This window comes from Mus caroli, chromosome 12, assembly GCF_900094665.2.
Source record: "Mus caroli chromosome 12, CAROLI_EIJ_v1.1, whole genome shotgun sequence".
In the NCBI taxonomy this organism is placed as follows: Eukaryota; Metazoa; Chordata; class Mammalia; order Rodentia; family Muridae; genus Mus; species Mus caroli.
In genome coordinates this window covers 29,719,090-29,737,323 of record NC_034581.1, presented here as the reverse complement: position 1 = coordinate 29,737,323, position 18,234 = coordinate 29,719,090, and the positions used below count along the sequence as shown (strand labels likewise).

General features: G+C 47.9%; 1 protein-coding gene across 13 annotated transcripts in view; it reads right to left on the bottom strand.

Moving 5' to 3' along the window:
- Nucleotides 1-18,234, bottom strand: part of Atxn7l1 (ataxin 7 like 1) — a 218,800-nt gene that overhangs the window by 44,482 nt on the left and 156,084 nt on the right. For 9 of the 13 annotated variants that reach the window (XM_021178812.2, XM_029484852.1, XM_021178814.2 and 6 more), the window contains one exon: nt 3,139-3,361. In XM_021178812.2, coding sequence (XP_021034471.1) covers nt 3,139-3,361 — 223 coding nt within the window. Of the gene's footprint in view, nt 1-3,138; nt 3,362-13,929; nt 14,473-15,020; nt 15,571-18,234 lie in introns of those variants that run through there. The other 4 variants (XM_021178820.2, XM_021178816.2, XM_029484854.1 and 1 more) reach the window with 3 other exon arrangements.

Here is an 18,234-nt window from a genome sequence, read left to right as displayed (position 1 = left end):
GGGGCTCACTAATGTTATAGAGAGTGCTTTGTGCAAGTTTTTTTTTTTTTTTTTTTTTTTTTATGTCTGCAGTCCACACAATGGACTGATAGTCGTCATCCCCTGGTGTATGACCTGTGCAACTATAAAGTCTAGCCTTGGAAATCCAAAGTTAAGCATGATAAGATAGGATAAGGCAGGCACAGGACAAGGGTATACAACCCAGGCAGATGTCTTTTTAAAACGGCCCACCAGATAAGGCTATAGTTCAGCCGCTTCACAGTTTATCATGGGGCAATACGATTGATTTTCAGTTTGCTATGTATGTAGAAAGTTCTGAAGGTCAACATGCATTTTTACAATTTGTTTGTAAATTTTATTTTACATGGGTGGGTGCTTGGCCTGCATGCACATCTGTGTACCACGTGTGTGCCTGGCACTCTAAGGAGCCACAAGAGAACATCAAAGTCCTGGAACTGCAGAGACTTGTTGGCTGCTATGTGGGTGTTGGGAATTGAACCTGGGTCCTCTGGGAAAGAAGCTAGTGTTTTTAACTGCTGAGCCAATTTCTCTAGTTCCCAACATGTATTTAATATACCTACTTAGGAGGTTGAGAGGTGGTCCAATGAGTAAACTGTCTGCCATGAGCTCACTCTAATAGGTAATGGGGCACTTGAGGTGACTGTGATTTAGAATTCAGGCTTAAAATGGGACAAGGGGTGCTAAGTGACTGTCTCAAGGACACACAGAAAGTCTGTGGCAGAGCCTGGCTTTGAATTCGATTTTCTTGCCTCAAGTTCAGAGCTGGCTCCTTTCCATACTATTTCCCGGAGCATTCATAACCCTTGGTCCACCTGCCCACCTGCTGGCGAGTGCATCTACTTTATTGCCACCACTGTGGTTGTCATCTTCTGTCCACATGAAAACCAGTTTCTTCCGCTTTTCAATGAGAACTAAAGACCAGAGAGGCTCTCAATGAACTCTTCAGGCCTTCAGTGGGTGCTAGACCGGCGCTGCTGTGGCATCCCTCCTCGCAGACTAAAGAAGCTGGTGGGCTTGCAGCTTGTCCCGTGTGCAGGACGGCCACGTGCAGTTTGCAGACCACACAGCTCGTGTCACGTGAGCTAGTGCAACAACTGTGGTACACTCACGCTGTCAATTCGGCTCCTCCCAGTAACACATCTGGCCGGTTGCTTCAACAGCACTTTACACCACTCGCTGAAGGCGCCTTGCTCATGACGGGTCTTAGCGGGCGGAGAGGGTTGAAGGTGCCTTGCCCATGACAGGTCTTAGCGGGCGGGGAGGGTTGAAGGCGCCTTGCCCATGACGGGTCTTAGCGTGCGGAGAGGGTTGACTCTGCTGAGTGAGGAAATTGACCTAATGCAGCAGTTCCCCTGACAGGGGCCTCGTGGCCAAGAGGACGGAGTGCTATGAGACCATGTGACCCCTCAGCCACCCTTTCATGAGACGAGCTCACTTGGTAATTTCCTCATTCGGGGGTCTTCGCCTTCCTTACGTTTGTCCACAAGTCATTCCCAGACTCTTCTTTACTGCTTCTCCACTCACTCTGGGTAAATGCTTCTACAATGGAGCAGCACCCCTCAGCCTGAGTACGTTATTTCACCATTTTCCATGCCCATGGGTCCCCCTGAACCCACGGCTTTTTATTTTTCACACGGGGTCTCACTTCACAGTCTAGCCCTTAAACCCCAATGATTCCTTCCTCTAGCCTCAGCCTCCTAAATGCTGGGACCATACATCTATGCTACCATGCCTATCTCTGAAGAGCCACTTCTCTAGGATGGATGTCCCAGCTGGGTGAATTCCTCACTCTTTGTCCCAGGCCATGAGGGTTCGACAGAGATGGAAGTGTATTGGTAACCGAAACTATCCTTAAACATGTATTGTGCACATATTCTGAGCTGTGTATTGAACTTGCTGCCATAGTAAGGAGCTACTGGATCCTCACAGAATCCCATGGAACAGAGCTATGACTATACCCATTTTACAGTACAGCAAACCGAGGCACAGCAAGATCAAAAGACTTGCCCAAGGTCGCCCAGCAAAGAGACCCGTTCACAGGGATTACCTCCTCAGCAGTCAAGCCCTTGGTTCTCTGTAGGCATTGAGAGGAGGGCTTGGGGGTTCCACACTGCTACAAGCTGATCAGAGGTCACCAACTGTATTCCTCTGACCAGGGCTCTCCTAGGCAACTGTACTGTCACACAGGATAGATCTACGCTCCAGCGGCCCACAGAGAACGCAGCTAGTGTGTGAAGCAGAGCTGTTTGCAGCCAAGTCCCTGTTCCAACCTCTCCCACTATCACCTGAGGCTCTTTCATTGATCTGGCATAATTAGCTCTCTCTCTTTATAAGTCATCTTAATTTCCAGCGCACAGTGCCTGCCCCATTGATGGGTGATTGTATTCCACAGCCTTCCTGGGTAGGACGTTAAGTGCAATTAACTACCATTAATTAATGAACACCATTTCTCTTTAAACATATAAATTAGACACACTCCTCAGTTGTCCCTTCTCTGTCTTCAGGAGGCCTGGAAGATGAAGCTGTGACAAGCTCGTCCCAAGTCCCTCCTATTCTCAGTATGGTTTCTTATTTTTCCGGCCCATAGGGGACTTTCTTGTGTCTTTTTGGTGAGGACTCCCCATCAGAGGGGTGACTTGCCCTTTCTCTCTGCCCTACAGTTAGTTATAAGATACCCAATGTCCTGGGGGGGGGGGGAACAGAAGCCCTGTGAGGGAGGGAGACTGATTCCAGGGCTGGGACAGCATCATGGCTTCCTCCTGTCTCTTCTCCCTCCGTGGACTGGCAGTCTGTGCCTTGATTGCTTACACCCATGTTTCTCTTCACTGGGGCAGAAAATTGAGAGGCAAACACATAACCAAGGAGTCCTTCCCTGTTTTCTTTTCCTTAGGCACACACAGCTTGGTTCTCAAATGTACACCCATTCTTTGTCGAGACATCACAGCTCTTTTAAGGCCCCGTGTTCCCTCTAGTTCCTAGAGACTAGTAGCTGGCTTCCTCGTGCCATCATTCTGGGCTCCTGCCTCAGTACCCCCAGATTTCTGAACATGACACCCAGAGTCAAAGCTGGAGTGGGGAGGGCAGAGAGAGTCTCGGCTCCCCAGCCCCTGGACTCACCATGGTTTATCCCTTGGTCCCTTTGCAGAGAAGACTGTGTGCTGTGTGCTGCTGGAGGTAAGGAGATTGTCTTTGGGCGTTTTAAATGGCTTTGAGGTGCTGCTGACAGCGCTATGGCCGCTGAGACAGGCTTTCGTCTTTGCCTGTACTAGCGATGTCCGGGAATTGGAGGCTGGAGACGCTGGAGAGGGAGAAGGCCTGCACATTGAACTGTGTCTTCTCTCTACAGGGGAGAAAGAACAGAATTCAGCCCAGCATCCATGGCCAGTGGGTCCCACGCTCACACACACTCTTGAGTACCACAGGTACAAAGCAGGACTCTGCTGGCATGGTCAGCACCTCCACAGCCTCTGACGTTTGCTCTGATGTTGGCCGTCAGTGCCAACTTACAGTGACTGCAGTGGGGACTTCTGTATCAAATGGCATGCTAAGCTAACCCCGGGATTCTCGAGGGAGGCATTTCTATCCTTCTGCAAAACCACTTTCGATGGGAGTAGCAGGTGTCACCTGACACAGTGGATCAACCACAAAACCAACGAAATCCCCAGATGGCAACTCGGGTCTCCTGGGGGCAGTGGGCAGGGCAGAACTCCTAGCATGAATTCTCCAGCACAGGAGCAACATGGAAGGCGGTGGTGAACGTGGTGGGAGGATCTTTGAGAGCCTTGGCATGGAACAGTCTGCTGAGGTATCCCAGGTGTGACCTCTTTAAGCTCACAAAAGTCCAAAAACGCAATGTATACCAGGATGTAACTGCCTGAAGCAGAACCAGAGATGGGGTGCATGGATTAGGGAGGGGTAGGCACAGCTTCCTGTGCCTCTCTATATAAGAAGCACTAGCGGTCTGAGCCTAGACACCTCATTCATTCACACCCTGCCAGCGCTCATCTTCTTGGGCCAACAGAAAGAAAGCAGACACGACCAGGACAGTAGATGCAAGAAGCTAGATTCTGATACACACCCTGATGGTGGTCATTAACAGTTTGAGAGTAACTAACTGGTTTGATAAAAGTTAAGGATTCTGGAAGCCTGAAAGCTACACACTTTTGTCGAGACATTACAGCGCTTTTAAGGCCCCGTGCTCCCTCCAGTTCCTAGAGAACCAGCTTGATCAAACTCTTACAGGATGCTCCTGAAATCCTAAATCCCCTTTGGTTCTCCAGTGCCTACAAATAATTAGCTGATTACTATTTCTGACGACATGAATGACGTGGTGTTAAAAGTCCCGATGGGAAGAATTAGAGATCGCACATTTACTAGTCAGCAGTGACGGTGACATTAAGGTAGGGGAATGGAGAGATGGCGGATCACATTCTCCCCCCAGCCAAGAGCTGTCACGGGTTTTCTTTTGGGTGAAATACTTCTGGCTGCTGTAATAAGAAGCTGATGGGACAGAAAAAGGAAAAAAAAAGCCAGAGTGTCCTTAGAAGGCAGGTTGGGCTTTCTCCACCAACCCTCATCCCAATGGGCCGTCAGCATCTCTCTGAGTTGATCCTTTGGGTGCTACAGTATTTGAGGATCATCTGATTATCAGGTGTTTTATCTGACCAGCGTTTGCATTCTATCTCTGCAGAATCATTCTGTGGGAGTGAACCCTGCACGCATGCCTTATACCCAGAAGCTATCACCAAAGGTTTTGAAAACCAGGATCTGTTCTGATGCTGTAGAGAGAGCACAGGTCTAGGAGGTGGCACACCGTGGGTCCTAACACCCTTTTGGTAGGTTTAAGTGAGTTCTCTCAGTGCTGAGCTTTCTCTTGGCTTCCATGTCTTCACCTATAAACTAAGTGGGTCCCCAGATGGATTCTCAGGCCTCCTTCCACATTGACTATGAATACAATGCATCCTAATATCTGCTTCTCCTATCTCACAGTCCCTAGATGTTACAGGAATAATTACAGGTGGAGTATTGAAATATCTCATGTGAGTAGGTGCTTCCTTGGAAGAGCTCACTGTTTGTAAAATTGTATGGCCTTTAAAACTCCTTGATGTGGGTGTTCAGGCATGTCTACCCTCCCCACAGATGACTGGCTATTGGAAACTCAGAGAGACCAGGTGATCGCCAAGGTCAGGACTAATGACTACTTGAGGAATAGGGCTTTGGGCATGGGTCCAATTGCCTCTCAGGAAGGAAATGGGGTGTACTGTGAGCAAAATTGGAGAACACAGAGTCACTAAAAGTTAGGAATGGATAATATAATGTGGCCGTGATGGAATCAGAACCCAGACCTCTTCCTTTAAGCCCTCTTCCTTAGAACTTTATGCCCTTTAGAAATATCTTTTTTTTTGTTTGTTTGTTTTGTTTTGGTTTTTGTTTTTTTCAAGACAGAAAGACAGGCAGAAAGAAAGGAGAGAGGGGGGAGGGGGAGAGGGAGAGAGGGAAAGAGGGGGAGAGAGAGAGAGAAGGAGAGGGAGAGGAGGGGGTGTAGCCCTGGCTGCCCTGGAACTCACTTTGTAGACCAGGCTGGCCTCGAACTTAGAAATCCGCCTGCCTTTGCCTCCCAAGTGCTGGGATTAAAGGCGTGAGCCACCACCGCTCGGCTAGAAATATCTTTTTAAGCAATCTATCTTTCCTTTTCTCTCTCTCTCTCTCTCCCCCTCTTTCCCTCTCTCCCTCTCCCCCTCCCCCCTCTCTCCTTTCTTTCTGCCTGTCTTTCTGTCTGTCTTTTTCTTTTCTTTTTTCTTTTTTTCTTTCTGACACAGGGTTTTGACTCTAAAGTAAGATTTCTATTTCTTCCACAGCTCTTCCATGATCTTCTCCGGCCTTCACTCACTGACTTGCTCAAAGCCGATGAGGAGTGGCATATACAGAAACATCACTCCTTAGCCTTTGATTACTGAGTAACAAAATCCTTATTTTTTCTACATTAATGGTTGAAAACTATAGAGGTAGCGGGGAGGGGATGAATGAGAATGACACATAAAGACACGCATACATGAAAATGCTGAATGATTGTATTTTGTATAACCTAAAAAATTCATAAAAAATGAAGTAATGACAAGAAATCGGCATTAAAATACAAGAATGGAGGTGGGCTTGTGATTCTGAAATCACCTTCATAGAGAAGTTGTGGTCATGGTCTTGGCCCACAAATTATATTGTTAAACTGGTATAAACATCAAATCAGTGATTTTTCTTGGATTTATGTTTTGTTTTGTTTTTCTTTGTAAGCAACCCTCCCATCTCCCTTCCCGGCTCGTTGAGGTAGGGTCTCTTGAGTCTCAGGCTGGCCTTGAGTTTACTGCATAGCTATGGTAACCCTGAACTTCTGATCTTCCAACCTCAACCTCCCAAGTGCTGAAATCACAGGCCTGAGGCACAACACCAAATTTATGTGGTCCTGAGGGTTAAACCCAGGGGTCTGTACCTGCCAGGCAAGAACTTTACCTACGAGGTTGCATCTCCGGCCCTCTAAGTCCTTCTTAAATGTCCAATTGAAAGAACAAGTTGCATAGAAGAGATCTGAAGACCACGTGATTGCTTAGATGAGTAATTTTATATTGAAGTTGGCAAAAGAAAAAAAAAATCACTCTTTTACGGTAGCCCCTGGAGGGGTCAGCGTCTTAGTCTCGTGAGCTGCAGGAGCAAGTGCGACCCCTATTGGGCCAGGTGAGAAAAGCGACATAAGCACTTAAGATGGCAGGACCGGAGTTCAACATCAGGGCTTCTCCGCATGGCATCGGTGACCTGCAAGTGCACTTTTGAAAATGTGTCCAGCTCCTGTCCGAGGCAGGGCAGGATGAGCACAGTTAATAGGAAGACCCTCACTGGCATCAGTCTGTGGGTCCCTAGCATATGAAGACCTGCCTAGAGAAGCCTTACATGCTTGTGTCTTTGGATGAAGGGTGGGGATGGTGATCAAAGACAGCAGGGTGTTTGTTACTTAGAAAAAGCCACGGTTATACAGGTGGCCTTCTGTGGGCCAAGCTTCCAACATGTTTTGGCCAAGTGCCTGCCTCAGGTAGACCCCTGTCCTGATCCTAGTTCTCCTTGCCCTGCTCAGAAAGACATGGCAGGACATTCTATTTCTCATTCACTATGGAAATATTTTACAGACTTAAGCAATGTTAGAGAGAGAAGGATGCTTTCCCCCTAAATTTCTCAGGTTTTGTGAATGTACACAGCTGTATTAATGAAACTGTAATCAACTGATATTTCAGACTATTCTTCAACTAGCCTTGTTTTATGTGTGTGTGCATATCTAATTCCCACATGCCGCCATGCGCAGTCATTAACACACTGCGGAATATTTAGCTACTCTCTTCCTGTCTGGCTTTCTAAAAACTAGCACTTAAAGTGATTTAGGACCTTTTCTTGAGGTGATACAACATTCCCAATCTGAAAGCCTGCCTCAGTTTACATCTCCTGTTACATACTTATTTCCAAACCATAAGCTAAAATGCTCTAAGTGCCTACCTACTATTTGCCTGCTCAAGAGAAATCAGAATTTCACTCTGAGGCCACCCACACACAGAGATTTAAATATCCAACACATTTATAATGACCTTCGCAGACAATCTGGGGCTGGCCCCACCACTTCTCTCCTTTGGCCACTTATTAACTTCCTTTATATATTAAGAAGTATCTGCGTGCCCAGTACTCTACTCCATAGATTTACTTTATATAGCACTTAGGTATACAACTCCTTAAGTGACCTATCAGTATTTCCATTCTATAGCTGAGGAATCTGAGGCCCAGAGAGACAGTGAGTTGCCCAAGGTATGGTGGTTTGAGTAACAATATCTCCCATTAATTCCTGTATTTGAATGCTTGGTCCTAAGTGGTAGAACTGTGTGGGAAGGATTAGAAAGATCCTTGTTGGAGAAGGTATGTCACTACAGGAAGGATTGGAGTTTAAAAAAAAAATCTCAAGCCATTCCCATTCTCTCCCCCCCGCCCCCCTCTCTCTTGTGTGTGCACACATGCACACTGAACCTGTAGGCCCAAATTCAACATTTTCTTTCTAAGTTGCCTGGTCTTATCACAACAATAGAAAAGCAATTAGACATGAAGTTGCAAAGCCAGGCAATGCACATTGATCTGGGGATGTCTTTAGGACCTGAGCCTCTTATTTTTTTCAAAAGGATTAAGTTAGTTTTTACTTAAAAACATGGGTAAGTCAGTGTGGTAATACAAACATTTAATCCTAGTGCTACAGAGGCAGAGGAGGTAGCAGATCTCTGTGACCTGAAGGTCAGCCTGGTCTACATATAGAGTTCCAGGGCAGCCAGCATTACATGGTGAGACCCCAGAATTTAAAGGGGGAAGAGAGTATAGAGATGGCTCAGCAGTGAAGAGCACTTATTGTGTCCACAGAAGACCCAGGTTCAAGTCTCAGCACCCACATGGTGGTTTGCACCATCTGTAACTTCAGTGCCCGGGAATCTGATGCCCTATTTTGACCTCTGAAGGCACCAAGCATGCACGTGATGCATATTCAAACATGCAGGCAAAACACACACACAAAAAAAAAAAACCAAAATGAATTCATTAACAACTTAAAACAAAACAATAACAAAAAACCCAGGGGTGCTAGAGATATAACTCAGAGACAGTGTTTGCTTGGCAAGCTGTGGGATGAAAAGGGCCTCGAAGGTGCCCCTGTGTAAGAAACACCCGTGCTCCCTGGGTCTTCTGCTGTCTTCACCATTCCGTTTACTAATCCCATCCTTGTACCTCACCCCCACTGCCCCTTCCAACACCAGCACATCAGCATTTAACTACTCTTTGCTTTTCTAAATCCCTTTCATCTGCAAGTCTAGTTCTCTGTGTTCTCCCAGGATGCCACGATTCCAAGTGGCCTTTCCTCCTGCTGATGACCACGCTACACTTAGTGTTCCTGTGAGCCCATGTCTTAATTTGAATCTTTTCAACTTTGACCTTGGAAAGTGCTGCAGACAAAGAAGCCTGGAAGAGGTGACTGTGGAGTGGGGACACCTCTCCCTTACTCCAAACATTTCAGCTGGGGAGCCAAATACTCTGGGGGTGGGGGTAAAAACATCAGCTTGAAACTTCTGTCCTATAGCTGAAGGTCCCAGGACCAAAGAAAGGAAAGCCTAAATGAACCCTTCTACTTTTTCCCATTTTATTCCTCAGGAAGTCTAGGTCATGCCCTCAGCAGCTGCTCTTTTCCAGCTTACCATCACCATCATCAAAACCATCTCAACCACCACCACCACCACCACCACCACCACCACCACCACCACCACCACCACCTATATTCCTTGAATATCCAGGTAATACTCTAGGGAGTAATCCTACAGACCAGCAGGCAGAGAACTCGCAGCCACTGACAGAGAAATGAGAGCCCTACTGATTTTCTAGTTCTCTCCACTTCAGTCAAACTCAGAATCCTCCCTCCCACACTATTACTGTGCAGGGGATATTTTATGCTCACAGCGTCAATGTCCTCCATTTAATCCTCCACAATGCTGTCTCAGGAATGGCTGACTTAGCTGCAGGCATCTAGTGCTGTTCCTGACACTGCTTTCAGGAAGAAGTTGTTGGGAATTTTCCAATATTGTTTTTAAGGAACCATCGTCATCCTAATAGGCCTGGGACACCCCAGACACCCGTGTGGCCTTCCATGGCTATGTGAGCAAATGGGGGCAGAAGCCAGAATCAGCTTCACTCGTCAGACAGCACAGTCTCTTTCAGCTGCAGCCACCGTGAGGGCAGCACCAAGAGGGCCATCATCTACAACCCATCTCACCACTGGAGTCTACCTGCTTTGGCCACTGAGGTGAGAATATTTCTCATAAAGGACACTGGGTTCCAAAGGGAACTCCATCCAAAAAGGAACTGGGTGGGTTGGTGAGATGGGTCAGTGGGTCAGGATGCCCTCTAACCTGAGTTTGATCTCTAGGATCTACACAGTGTAGAGGAGGACCGATTCCTCCTGCAAGTTGTCCTCTGATCCCCATATGAGTATTGCGACATGCATACAGCCACATGCATGTACATAGATTTTTTTTTTTAAGTGGAAACTGGAATCTAGGGGGAGACAGACAGAACAGGGACCCTAAGAAGCCATGCTAACCAAAGCAGTTATGAGGCAGCCATTCTCTGGGCTAGCAGCAGTGGAACCAGAGGAAGTCTGAATTTGGGAGCCATGTCCATCTCCATATCTGATGTTACCTGGCCCTGTGACCTTTAGCAACCCCCTGCATCTCTGAGTCTCAGCTGCCTCATCTGTAGAATTGAAAGATTAAGAAAAGGACTCCTAAATTCTAAGAGGTAAATGATATGAGGTAAGTCAAGTGTATGGTCGAGTTCTGAGCACACAGAAGTGTATGATTATTAATGGTAAGGGACCACAGCTAGAGTCTGGCTGGAGTCCTTGTAATCAGTGTGAAGCATTAACTGTGGCGCCATCGTAACTGGAGGGAGAATACTGCATCTACCTACTTTATTGAAGAGAGAAGGAAGGCACAGAGGACTCAAGAAGTGGAAAATGGACAGTAGCCACAAGCAGAGCCTTGATAAACAGGTTATGTGCCAGGAATGGTCATGAGAGTCCCTGGTATTCCCAGTCCTTAGTCTGGTGTGGTGGCATTGCCTTTAAGGCAGGTCTGAGTTCCAGGCCAGCCTGGTCTACAGAGTGAATTCCAGGATAGCCAGGGAAACTCTTTCTCAGTACCTGCTCCCCCACCCCCAACCCCCTCCAAATGGGATCAGAGTGGTTTGGGAGGAGTCTGCTCCTTAAAGATATAGGACTTTACCACACCTTTTCACCACTCCTACACACTGCCAGCGACCACAGGCTACCTCAGTCACTAATTTATTTGACACAGACTCATCCAGGGTGAGTGGGCTACACCGCTCAGTTCAGTTCAGTTCAGTTCAGTTCAGTTCAGTTCTGTTCTGTTCTGTCAGGTCACTCCCCAGCATCCTTAGGTTTCTGGCGTTTTCTCAGCCATCTGGTCATTCCACACCATCCATTCAGTTGAGAGCAAAATCTCCACTTCTTGAGCATCTACCCTTCTATGTGTCAGGCAGTGTGCCAGCTACTGCCCACTCCGTGGCTCTCAAACCGTCACATACCTGCTAGCCTCCTAGCAAGAGACCTTACAGAAGTTTAAGCACAGTTATGACCAAAGACTAGGGCTGTGCTGGGCCTCAGTAGCTGGAAGGAGAGGCTTGTCTGTCCAGTTCCAAAGCTGGTATCCCTATCCCCATGCTGTTTGCCTGGGATAGCCCCCTTCCCTCTACACTTTAGAAAGACAACTTCCCCAGCAGGTCTGGAGAATGCATTTCCTCCTCTCAGAGCTGCCCCAGGGCTCCTGTGTGTAGTCTGATAGCAAAGGCCGCTCCTTCTCTTTGCCCTTAGACGCATTCTCCCTCCCACCTGCTCTTCAGTTTGGTTTTCATACTGAGGCACAGGCTTCTGGCACCGGCCACTGCTGGGTAGGATCTGGGGAGTCCCAGGGATTTTTTGGGGCCTCAGATAATTTCCTCAGCCCTCAGGGATGCTCTCAGCAGACCCTCAGCTTGGCTACAGGGGAAACTCACGAGAATCAAGCATGCACGTGCTTGCTGGGAGCACTTTTGAGATATTACAATTTTTTTCCTGGAGTGTACCCCAGTGATAATAACAGGAAGTAAAAAAAAAAGACATTTACAACCTTTGATCTGTTAGCTTAAAAAAGTGACCTCAAGGAAATATCCTCAAAGTGGAGGGTAGACAGTTCAAAGACATTCTTGGTAGTGTTGTTTGCAGTGATGAGACTAACAATAATGGTGATAATAATAACAATAATAATAATAATAACACAAAGAAGACAATTAAAAATGGCCAGTAAGAAGCCTAGCTCAATCTGAGAAAACGTGTAGGTGAAATACAACAGCTGATCTACCAGAAATGGCGCGTATCCCAAATATTCCGTAAGCATTAATCACTACTTAGTAATCAGTATATGGAGGAGAGGGCAGAAGGAAGGGCACACGATGGACTGGGTCATACGCTCTGTTTTTGTTCAAGTCATACGATGTGAAAAAGGATTAAAAAAAAAAAAAAAGAAAAAGAAAACAAAATCAAACCAGCCCAGGCGCTGCAAGCCCCTAAACAGAAAGGGCAGAGCTGAGAAAACAGATGCAGATGTGGAAGTAGGGAGGGGTGAACAATGAGTGGCATCGGGCTTCATTCTCTTCCTTGAAAGCATCCTGAGCTGACTCCCCTGTGGCCCCAGGATATGAGCACCGAACCACAATGACACCATAGACACTGCCATGTACCGAGTCTAAATAACCAGAGAGTTTCTGAAAGGCGGGAGACAGAACTTTCCAGACCCCAGGACGGCCATCATGTCTCCTCTTGGAGACTAGAGAACAGACCTGTGCTTCTGAGAGCACCTGTCTCTCCTGAGTTGCTGACCTGCCTCTACATGCAGCCAGACCTGCTGTCCTCCTAAAGGAGCTAACCCTGTCTTGTCAGGTGTGGTGCCACACCCCTGTAATTCTTGTACTTGGGAAACTGAGGCAGTAGGATTGAAAGCTGGGGACCACACTAGGTTACATAGTAAGTCTATCACAAAACAACAACATTCAAATAAACAGAAGAAGGCTTTTCATTGTCTTAGCTGTTCCTGTGTCTCAACCAGGCAGTGGTAGGTTGCCAAGGGGCCCACTTGTTCTGTATTAGCCTCCATAGGCATCTTCCTGTTCTACTGGATACACACTGCAAGCTGGACAAGAGTCGCCATGGCTCTGGTAGCTTCCTGGTTTTGGATAAACCTTAACCAAGGCACACAGAAGGGACAGGTGAAGCCAGATGCTGGCAAGTAGGAGACACAATCCTGGGCATCTTTGAGGTCTATGACTGACTGGCATTCCTAATATTGAGAATACCTGAATGCTGAATTCAGTGTCTCTGGCTGTCTCAGCTGCTTTACCCAGGATCTTAGGCTATGCACACTAAGGCTCCTGTCTGCTGTGGGCTATGATCTGCCCATAGCTCACAGAGGCAGATCCCAAAGGTGGGAGGCAGAGAAGTGCCCAGGCCTCTGTGTGGAGTTAAGCCTGGAGTGTCTTCATTCTTGTTAAAGAAAGGCCCTAGGGCCTCCAGACTGCACTCACTTCTAGAAAATGCTCTGAATAGGAAATGTTCGTGCTCCACCAGCTCAGAGAGCAGAAACACAGACCAAACACTCTGGTCTCTGGAATCAGAAAGACCTGGGCTCAAACCCCAGCTCTGTCACTCATTAGCCCCGTGACTTGGGCTAATAATTTAACCTCGTGAACCCCAGTTCCGTACACATATGAGGGAGACATCACCCACAACAGAGATGGTAACTGGGCAGGAAGCTTCTGGAACACCGAGCCCCTCCCTCAGTATACACTCACAGGTTGTAACTGCTGGTTTCACTGTCCTTTACACAGGCACACCTTGAAGGCAGGAGTCTTGTTCATCTCTGGCATTTAGCACAGGTCCTGCCCCAGTGAGCCCTCATTACATGCATTGCTAAATAATGTTGGAAGGATTATTAAAATTTCTTAATAGAAATTCCTTGATATATGAAAAGGTAGATTAAAAAAAAAAGTCACAGTAGTAGCTTTCCTAAGTGGATGGTTCACAGCCTTCTCCCTACCCTTGACTTGAAAAATTTCCATTCCCATGAATCCTGGGAGCACGCTCACTGTTTGAGGACACAGGTTGAAAAAGACAGGCGACCTCTGCTTTATTTCCGTGTCAACCTCCAACTGGGACAGCACAGGGCCCTGGTCTCTCCTCCAAGAGAAGGTACAAAGTCTCTACTCAGTGCTGAGTTCCTAGTGTCACTCAGAGCCACTCACCCAACAGGTTGTCATGGTCCCCCAGCAGCCACTAACGGAACCACGTCTGTCCTCCTTGGAGTGGCAGTTGGCGCTGGCAAACAGGAAGTTGTCTTGAAGCTGGGTGTGGTTCTGCCTGTCAACATATGCGTACAGAGACGCACGTTTTTCCTTCCCCTCTCTGTTCCTTCCTCTCTCCCCTTTCTCTCAGAGAGAAAAGCCTGAGTTGTTTTGTTGAAAACCACACTTCTGTTACTTTATTTAGGACCAGCCATCACTACCATACAAACACACACCTGGGGCAGAAAGAAGCTTAGAAGACAGCAGCGGCCCATCTCCTCTTCATCAGTCACTCCCCCTGTGGGCCTATCTGTGAGAAACCAGGTGCCTGCAAGTCCACCAACTATCTCCCTTGCCCTGCTCCGTGGGCATGCAGGAAACGGAATTCTGGTTTGAAAGAGAGCCACCACCACTACCAATCTAAATGACAGGGAGACAGAGGAGGAACGGCCACATTGGTTCCTACGAGGCTTACAGGGTGTCCACATTGGACCGAGCGCCATAGGTGAGTAGGAACCCAGCCATGAGTTTCAAGTCGTGTGCACCATTCGAAAAGACCCAAACCATTTCTTAACAGAGGCAAGCATATGGAAACAGCAGAGAAAAGCAATCTTCCAGTGAATAAAGGCATGGAGGGCCGATGGAGCTGCACATGAATGCTGCAGATGGGGGAGGGGGGTGGCAAAAAGTAGGGGGTATGATAGCTGCTTCCCAGTGTTCTCAAAGGTGTGTGATAAAAATTTCCATTCCTCTCCTCCCCAGACCTGAGGCTTGAGCCTCCAGAAGGGCTGTCCAAAATAGATCAGTCCCTAGCCTCCTACTCCTGACCTCTTTCTGAGGCAGCTGCTGTCCCCATCGACTGCATCAGCCCTGTCTCTGCTCCAGCTTCTGCCCACAGACCAGGAGCTCAGGTCTGCACAGAAGCTCATCTTTCCGAGTACATGCATCACAGGCTGCCAGCATGCTTCGTCTGCCAGACTTTCTTCTGTGACCTGCGTCCAGCCCCACGCCATCCTAGGTGGCAGGCCACCATACCCTGCATTCACACTTACACTTCCTGGAGAGGCAGCCTGGCCGTTTGGATAAGGAGGCTGAGCCAACAACATGCTGGGCAACGGCCCTCTTCTAGTAGACATTTCCTGGCTGTGGGCCCCGGCCAGTCAGAATGCTTCACTTCCCCTTTAAGAGAGCACGCCCAGATGAGATTGAGGAAAGGCAGCAAGACAAGGCCAGAGCAGTCAGGGGTGCGTCCTGAATTTGGCAGATGAACGAGGGTTTCCCTGAATCTCACACAGGAGGTGTGAGAAGCCGCTTCCCAGAGGCTCAGGAGAGCTCTCTAAGTTTAGATGGCAGGGGGTTTCTTCTGCAGTCCCTAGGAGAGCAGCCACACTTGAGCCAGCTCTCAGAGCTGCTGTCCAACCTGCCTGGGTACTGGGTGGCCTGCGGATGCCTCCGGACTTTCTGCTCTCCTTCCCCACAGGGAATACCCATCCTGAAGGACAGTGCCTATTGGGCCATATGCTTTGATGACACTAGAGGCCATTATGATAATTGGAAAACCCCCAAAGGACAATTTTCACTATTAATTTCAGCAGAGTTCTCTTTCATTCTGGACTTTTTCATTGTTTTGTTGTTGTTCTCCCCTCCCCACCCCCCACCTCGAGCTAATTTCTCATGTAACCCAGGCTGGCTTTGAAATTTCTGTGTAGCTGAGGGTGACCTTGAATGCCTGATCTTCCTGCTTCCAATCCCAGATGGTCAGATATAGATGGGGCCAGCATTCGTGGCTCTCATTCTGGATACTTAGAAAATTCCCTGACTATGGCAAAGGACAGAGAGTGTATGGGAGAGGGGTCAGCCCTTACAGGGACAATGCTACACAAGGCGATGGGTCACATGACTTAATATTGATGAAATGCCCTGAACAGGCGAATCTCAAGAGACAGAGTGCAGAGTAGTGGTCAGTAAGTGGCAGCTGTGTAAAGATGAGGGTGGGTAGTGGGCATAGGGTGGAGAGGTGGGAAGGGACCCATGTCACTCAGCTGTAGTTTGCTATGGTGTTTTGGGTTAAGCTTGGATCTAATGTGAAGCATTACCGCTGAGTGCTAACTGACCTCTCAACATGATCACAAGGTCACAGCATCAAGATTCTTTCACGTGAGTCTTACTATGATTAACAGAAACACAAAACTAAGTCAAAGGAAAACCAAAAATAAAATAAGTTGGGTATGGTGGCCCATGCCTTTAATCTCAGCACTCAGGAGGCAGAGGCAGGTGGGTCTCTTATGAGTTGTAGGCCAGCCTTGTCTATGTAGCAAGTTCCAGGGCAGCTGAGATTACATATTGAGATGGTCTCAAACAAACCAAACCAAAACAAAACAAAACTGGAACGGGGGGGCCCAGCTCAGTAGTAGAACACCTACCTAGGCTCTGGGTGATCCCCAATATAGGACAAACAAACAGATAATAGACTAATGTATTTGATGAATGAAAAATGGAGACATGAGGAGACATGACAGCTCCTGGGTATAACTGAGAAGGGTTTTATTGTCATTCTGAGAGAAAGAACAGCCAGAGGCCATCCGGAAGAGTCCAGACTGTCAAGGCTGGATGGGGCCAGGGCAGTGAGGTGCAAGAGAAGAGAAGAGAAGAGAGAGGGCAGTGAACCAAGAGGAACGACAGACCAGGAGGCCAAGAAAGGGGTCAAGAGAGGAGCCAAAGATCAAGAGTGTGTGGCCCACATGGGCTGGAGAGGTTTAGGGGAGAGACAGGGTGAAGAGCCCAGGTACTGAGTGAGCCTCTCCTGGGTTTCTTTGGGACCTGACACTTGAGACCTCTTTCCCTTCTATCAGGACCCGCCTTGGGTCTCACCAACACATCTCTAAAACCTGGCTAGTACCTCACGAACTTTAAGTCACTTCCAAGTGAGCAGCATCTGACTTTGAGTAATTTAATATTGAAAGCAAATCTCTGAGAGGCAAAGCCTTCAAGAAGATCTCAGGCTGAGGGGAGGTGGGGTCATTTCACACACTGCCCCTCATCCCAGACAATTCTTGCAGAGACCATCTTATGGCAATGAGGTAGTGTGATAAAGTAAGAGAGCCGGAGCTGGGAGTCTCTGAGGGAGAATTATTTAGAGACACCTTCTTCCCTGAATTAGGTAGACTTAATCTGTTTCTGACTGCAGAGAACCGAGCTGGTCCCTGTCTGCTGCTCTGTTTCTTGGAATGGGATTGTGTGGATGACTGGGTGTGAGCTGGCCAGCCACTGGCCAGATCTCCTTTCTGGGTCATTTGCAACTTTGGCTGGAGATAGTCTGCTCCCAGGCGTTAGGCTGCAAGCTTTGTCCTCTGGACTTTAGGCCAGCTGGTCAAAGGCTCCCTGAGCACAAAGGCTCCTTTCCTAGGAGATGACCAAGAAGATGTCTGCTGGATGTTGCAATGCTGAGCAGTTCAGCGCAGATGAAAAAGCAGCCCCGTGGCCTGGGAGCCAGAGTCAAACAGAAATAGCTCTCCTGGTATCTGCTCAGAGTTCCAGGAGGGCGGGGAGGTCAGAAGTGGACACTTCCCTTGGCCAGCTTTGCTGGTGCACTCTGGCTCTTCTGAAACTCTGGCTCTTGCCTCTTGGCTCTTGCTTTCTCCTTACCTCAGGTGCCCACAGAATAAGTAGGTGGCCTAAGTTCTCAGCAAACAGGTGGCTTAACATGATCAGCTGCAACACTGACATCGTTGGAGCTTCTGAAGAACAGCGGGGTTTGGAAGTGTAACTCTAAACACAAAAACAGGAAGGGGCAGACCAATCCAAAACCGTGCCAAGGACACTTCTGCGGAGCAGATAAACAAATGGCTAATGAGAGAGCATATGCAGAGATGCTCCACCTCATTAGCCATCAGAGAAATGCAAAGCAAGCCTGCAAGGACCTGGCTTCCAGCACACTGGAGTGGCTGTTTAAAAGGGAAGAGAACAGGAGCTAGTGAGGATGAGGAGAAAACGGAGCAGCCATGTACAGCTGTTCAGAATGTAAGAGGGCACAGCTGCAATGAAAACCAGTGTAGTAGTTCCTCAAAATATTAAAATAGAATTACAATATGATTCAGCAGTTCCATTTATGGCTATATATACCTATATGTGTGTCATAAAGCAGCATCATTCTGAAGAGCCAATAGAGAGAAATAAGAGTATTCACAGCTGAATACAAAAAATGGCATAGGTGGACCTCTGTGTGCATGGAGTGTGTGTGTGTGTGTGTGTGTGTGTGTGTGTGTG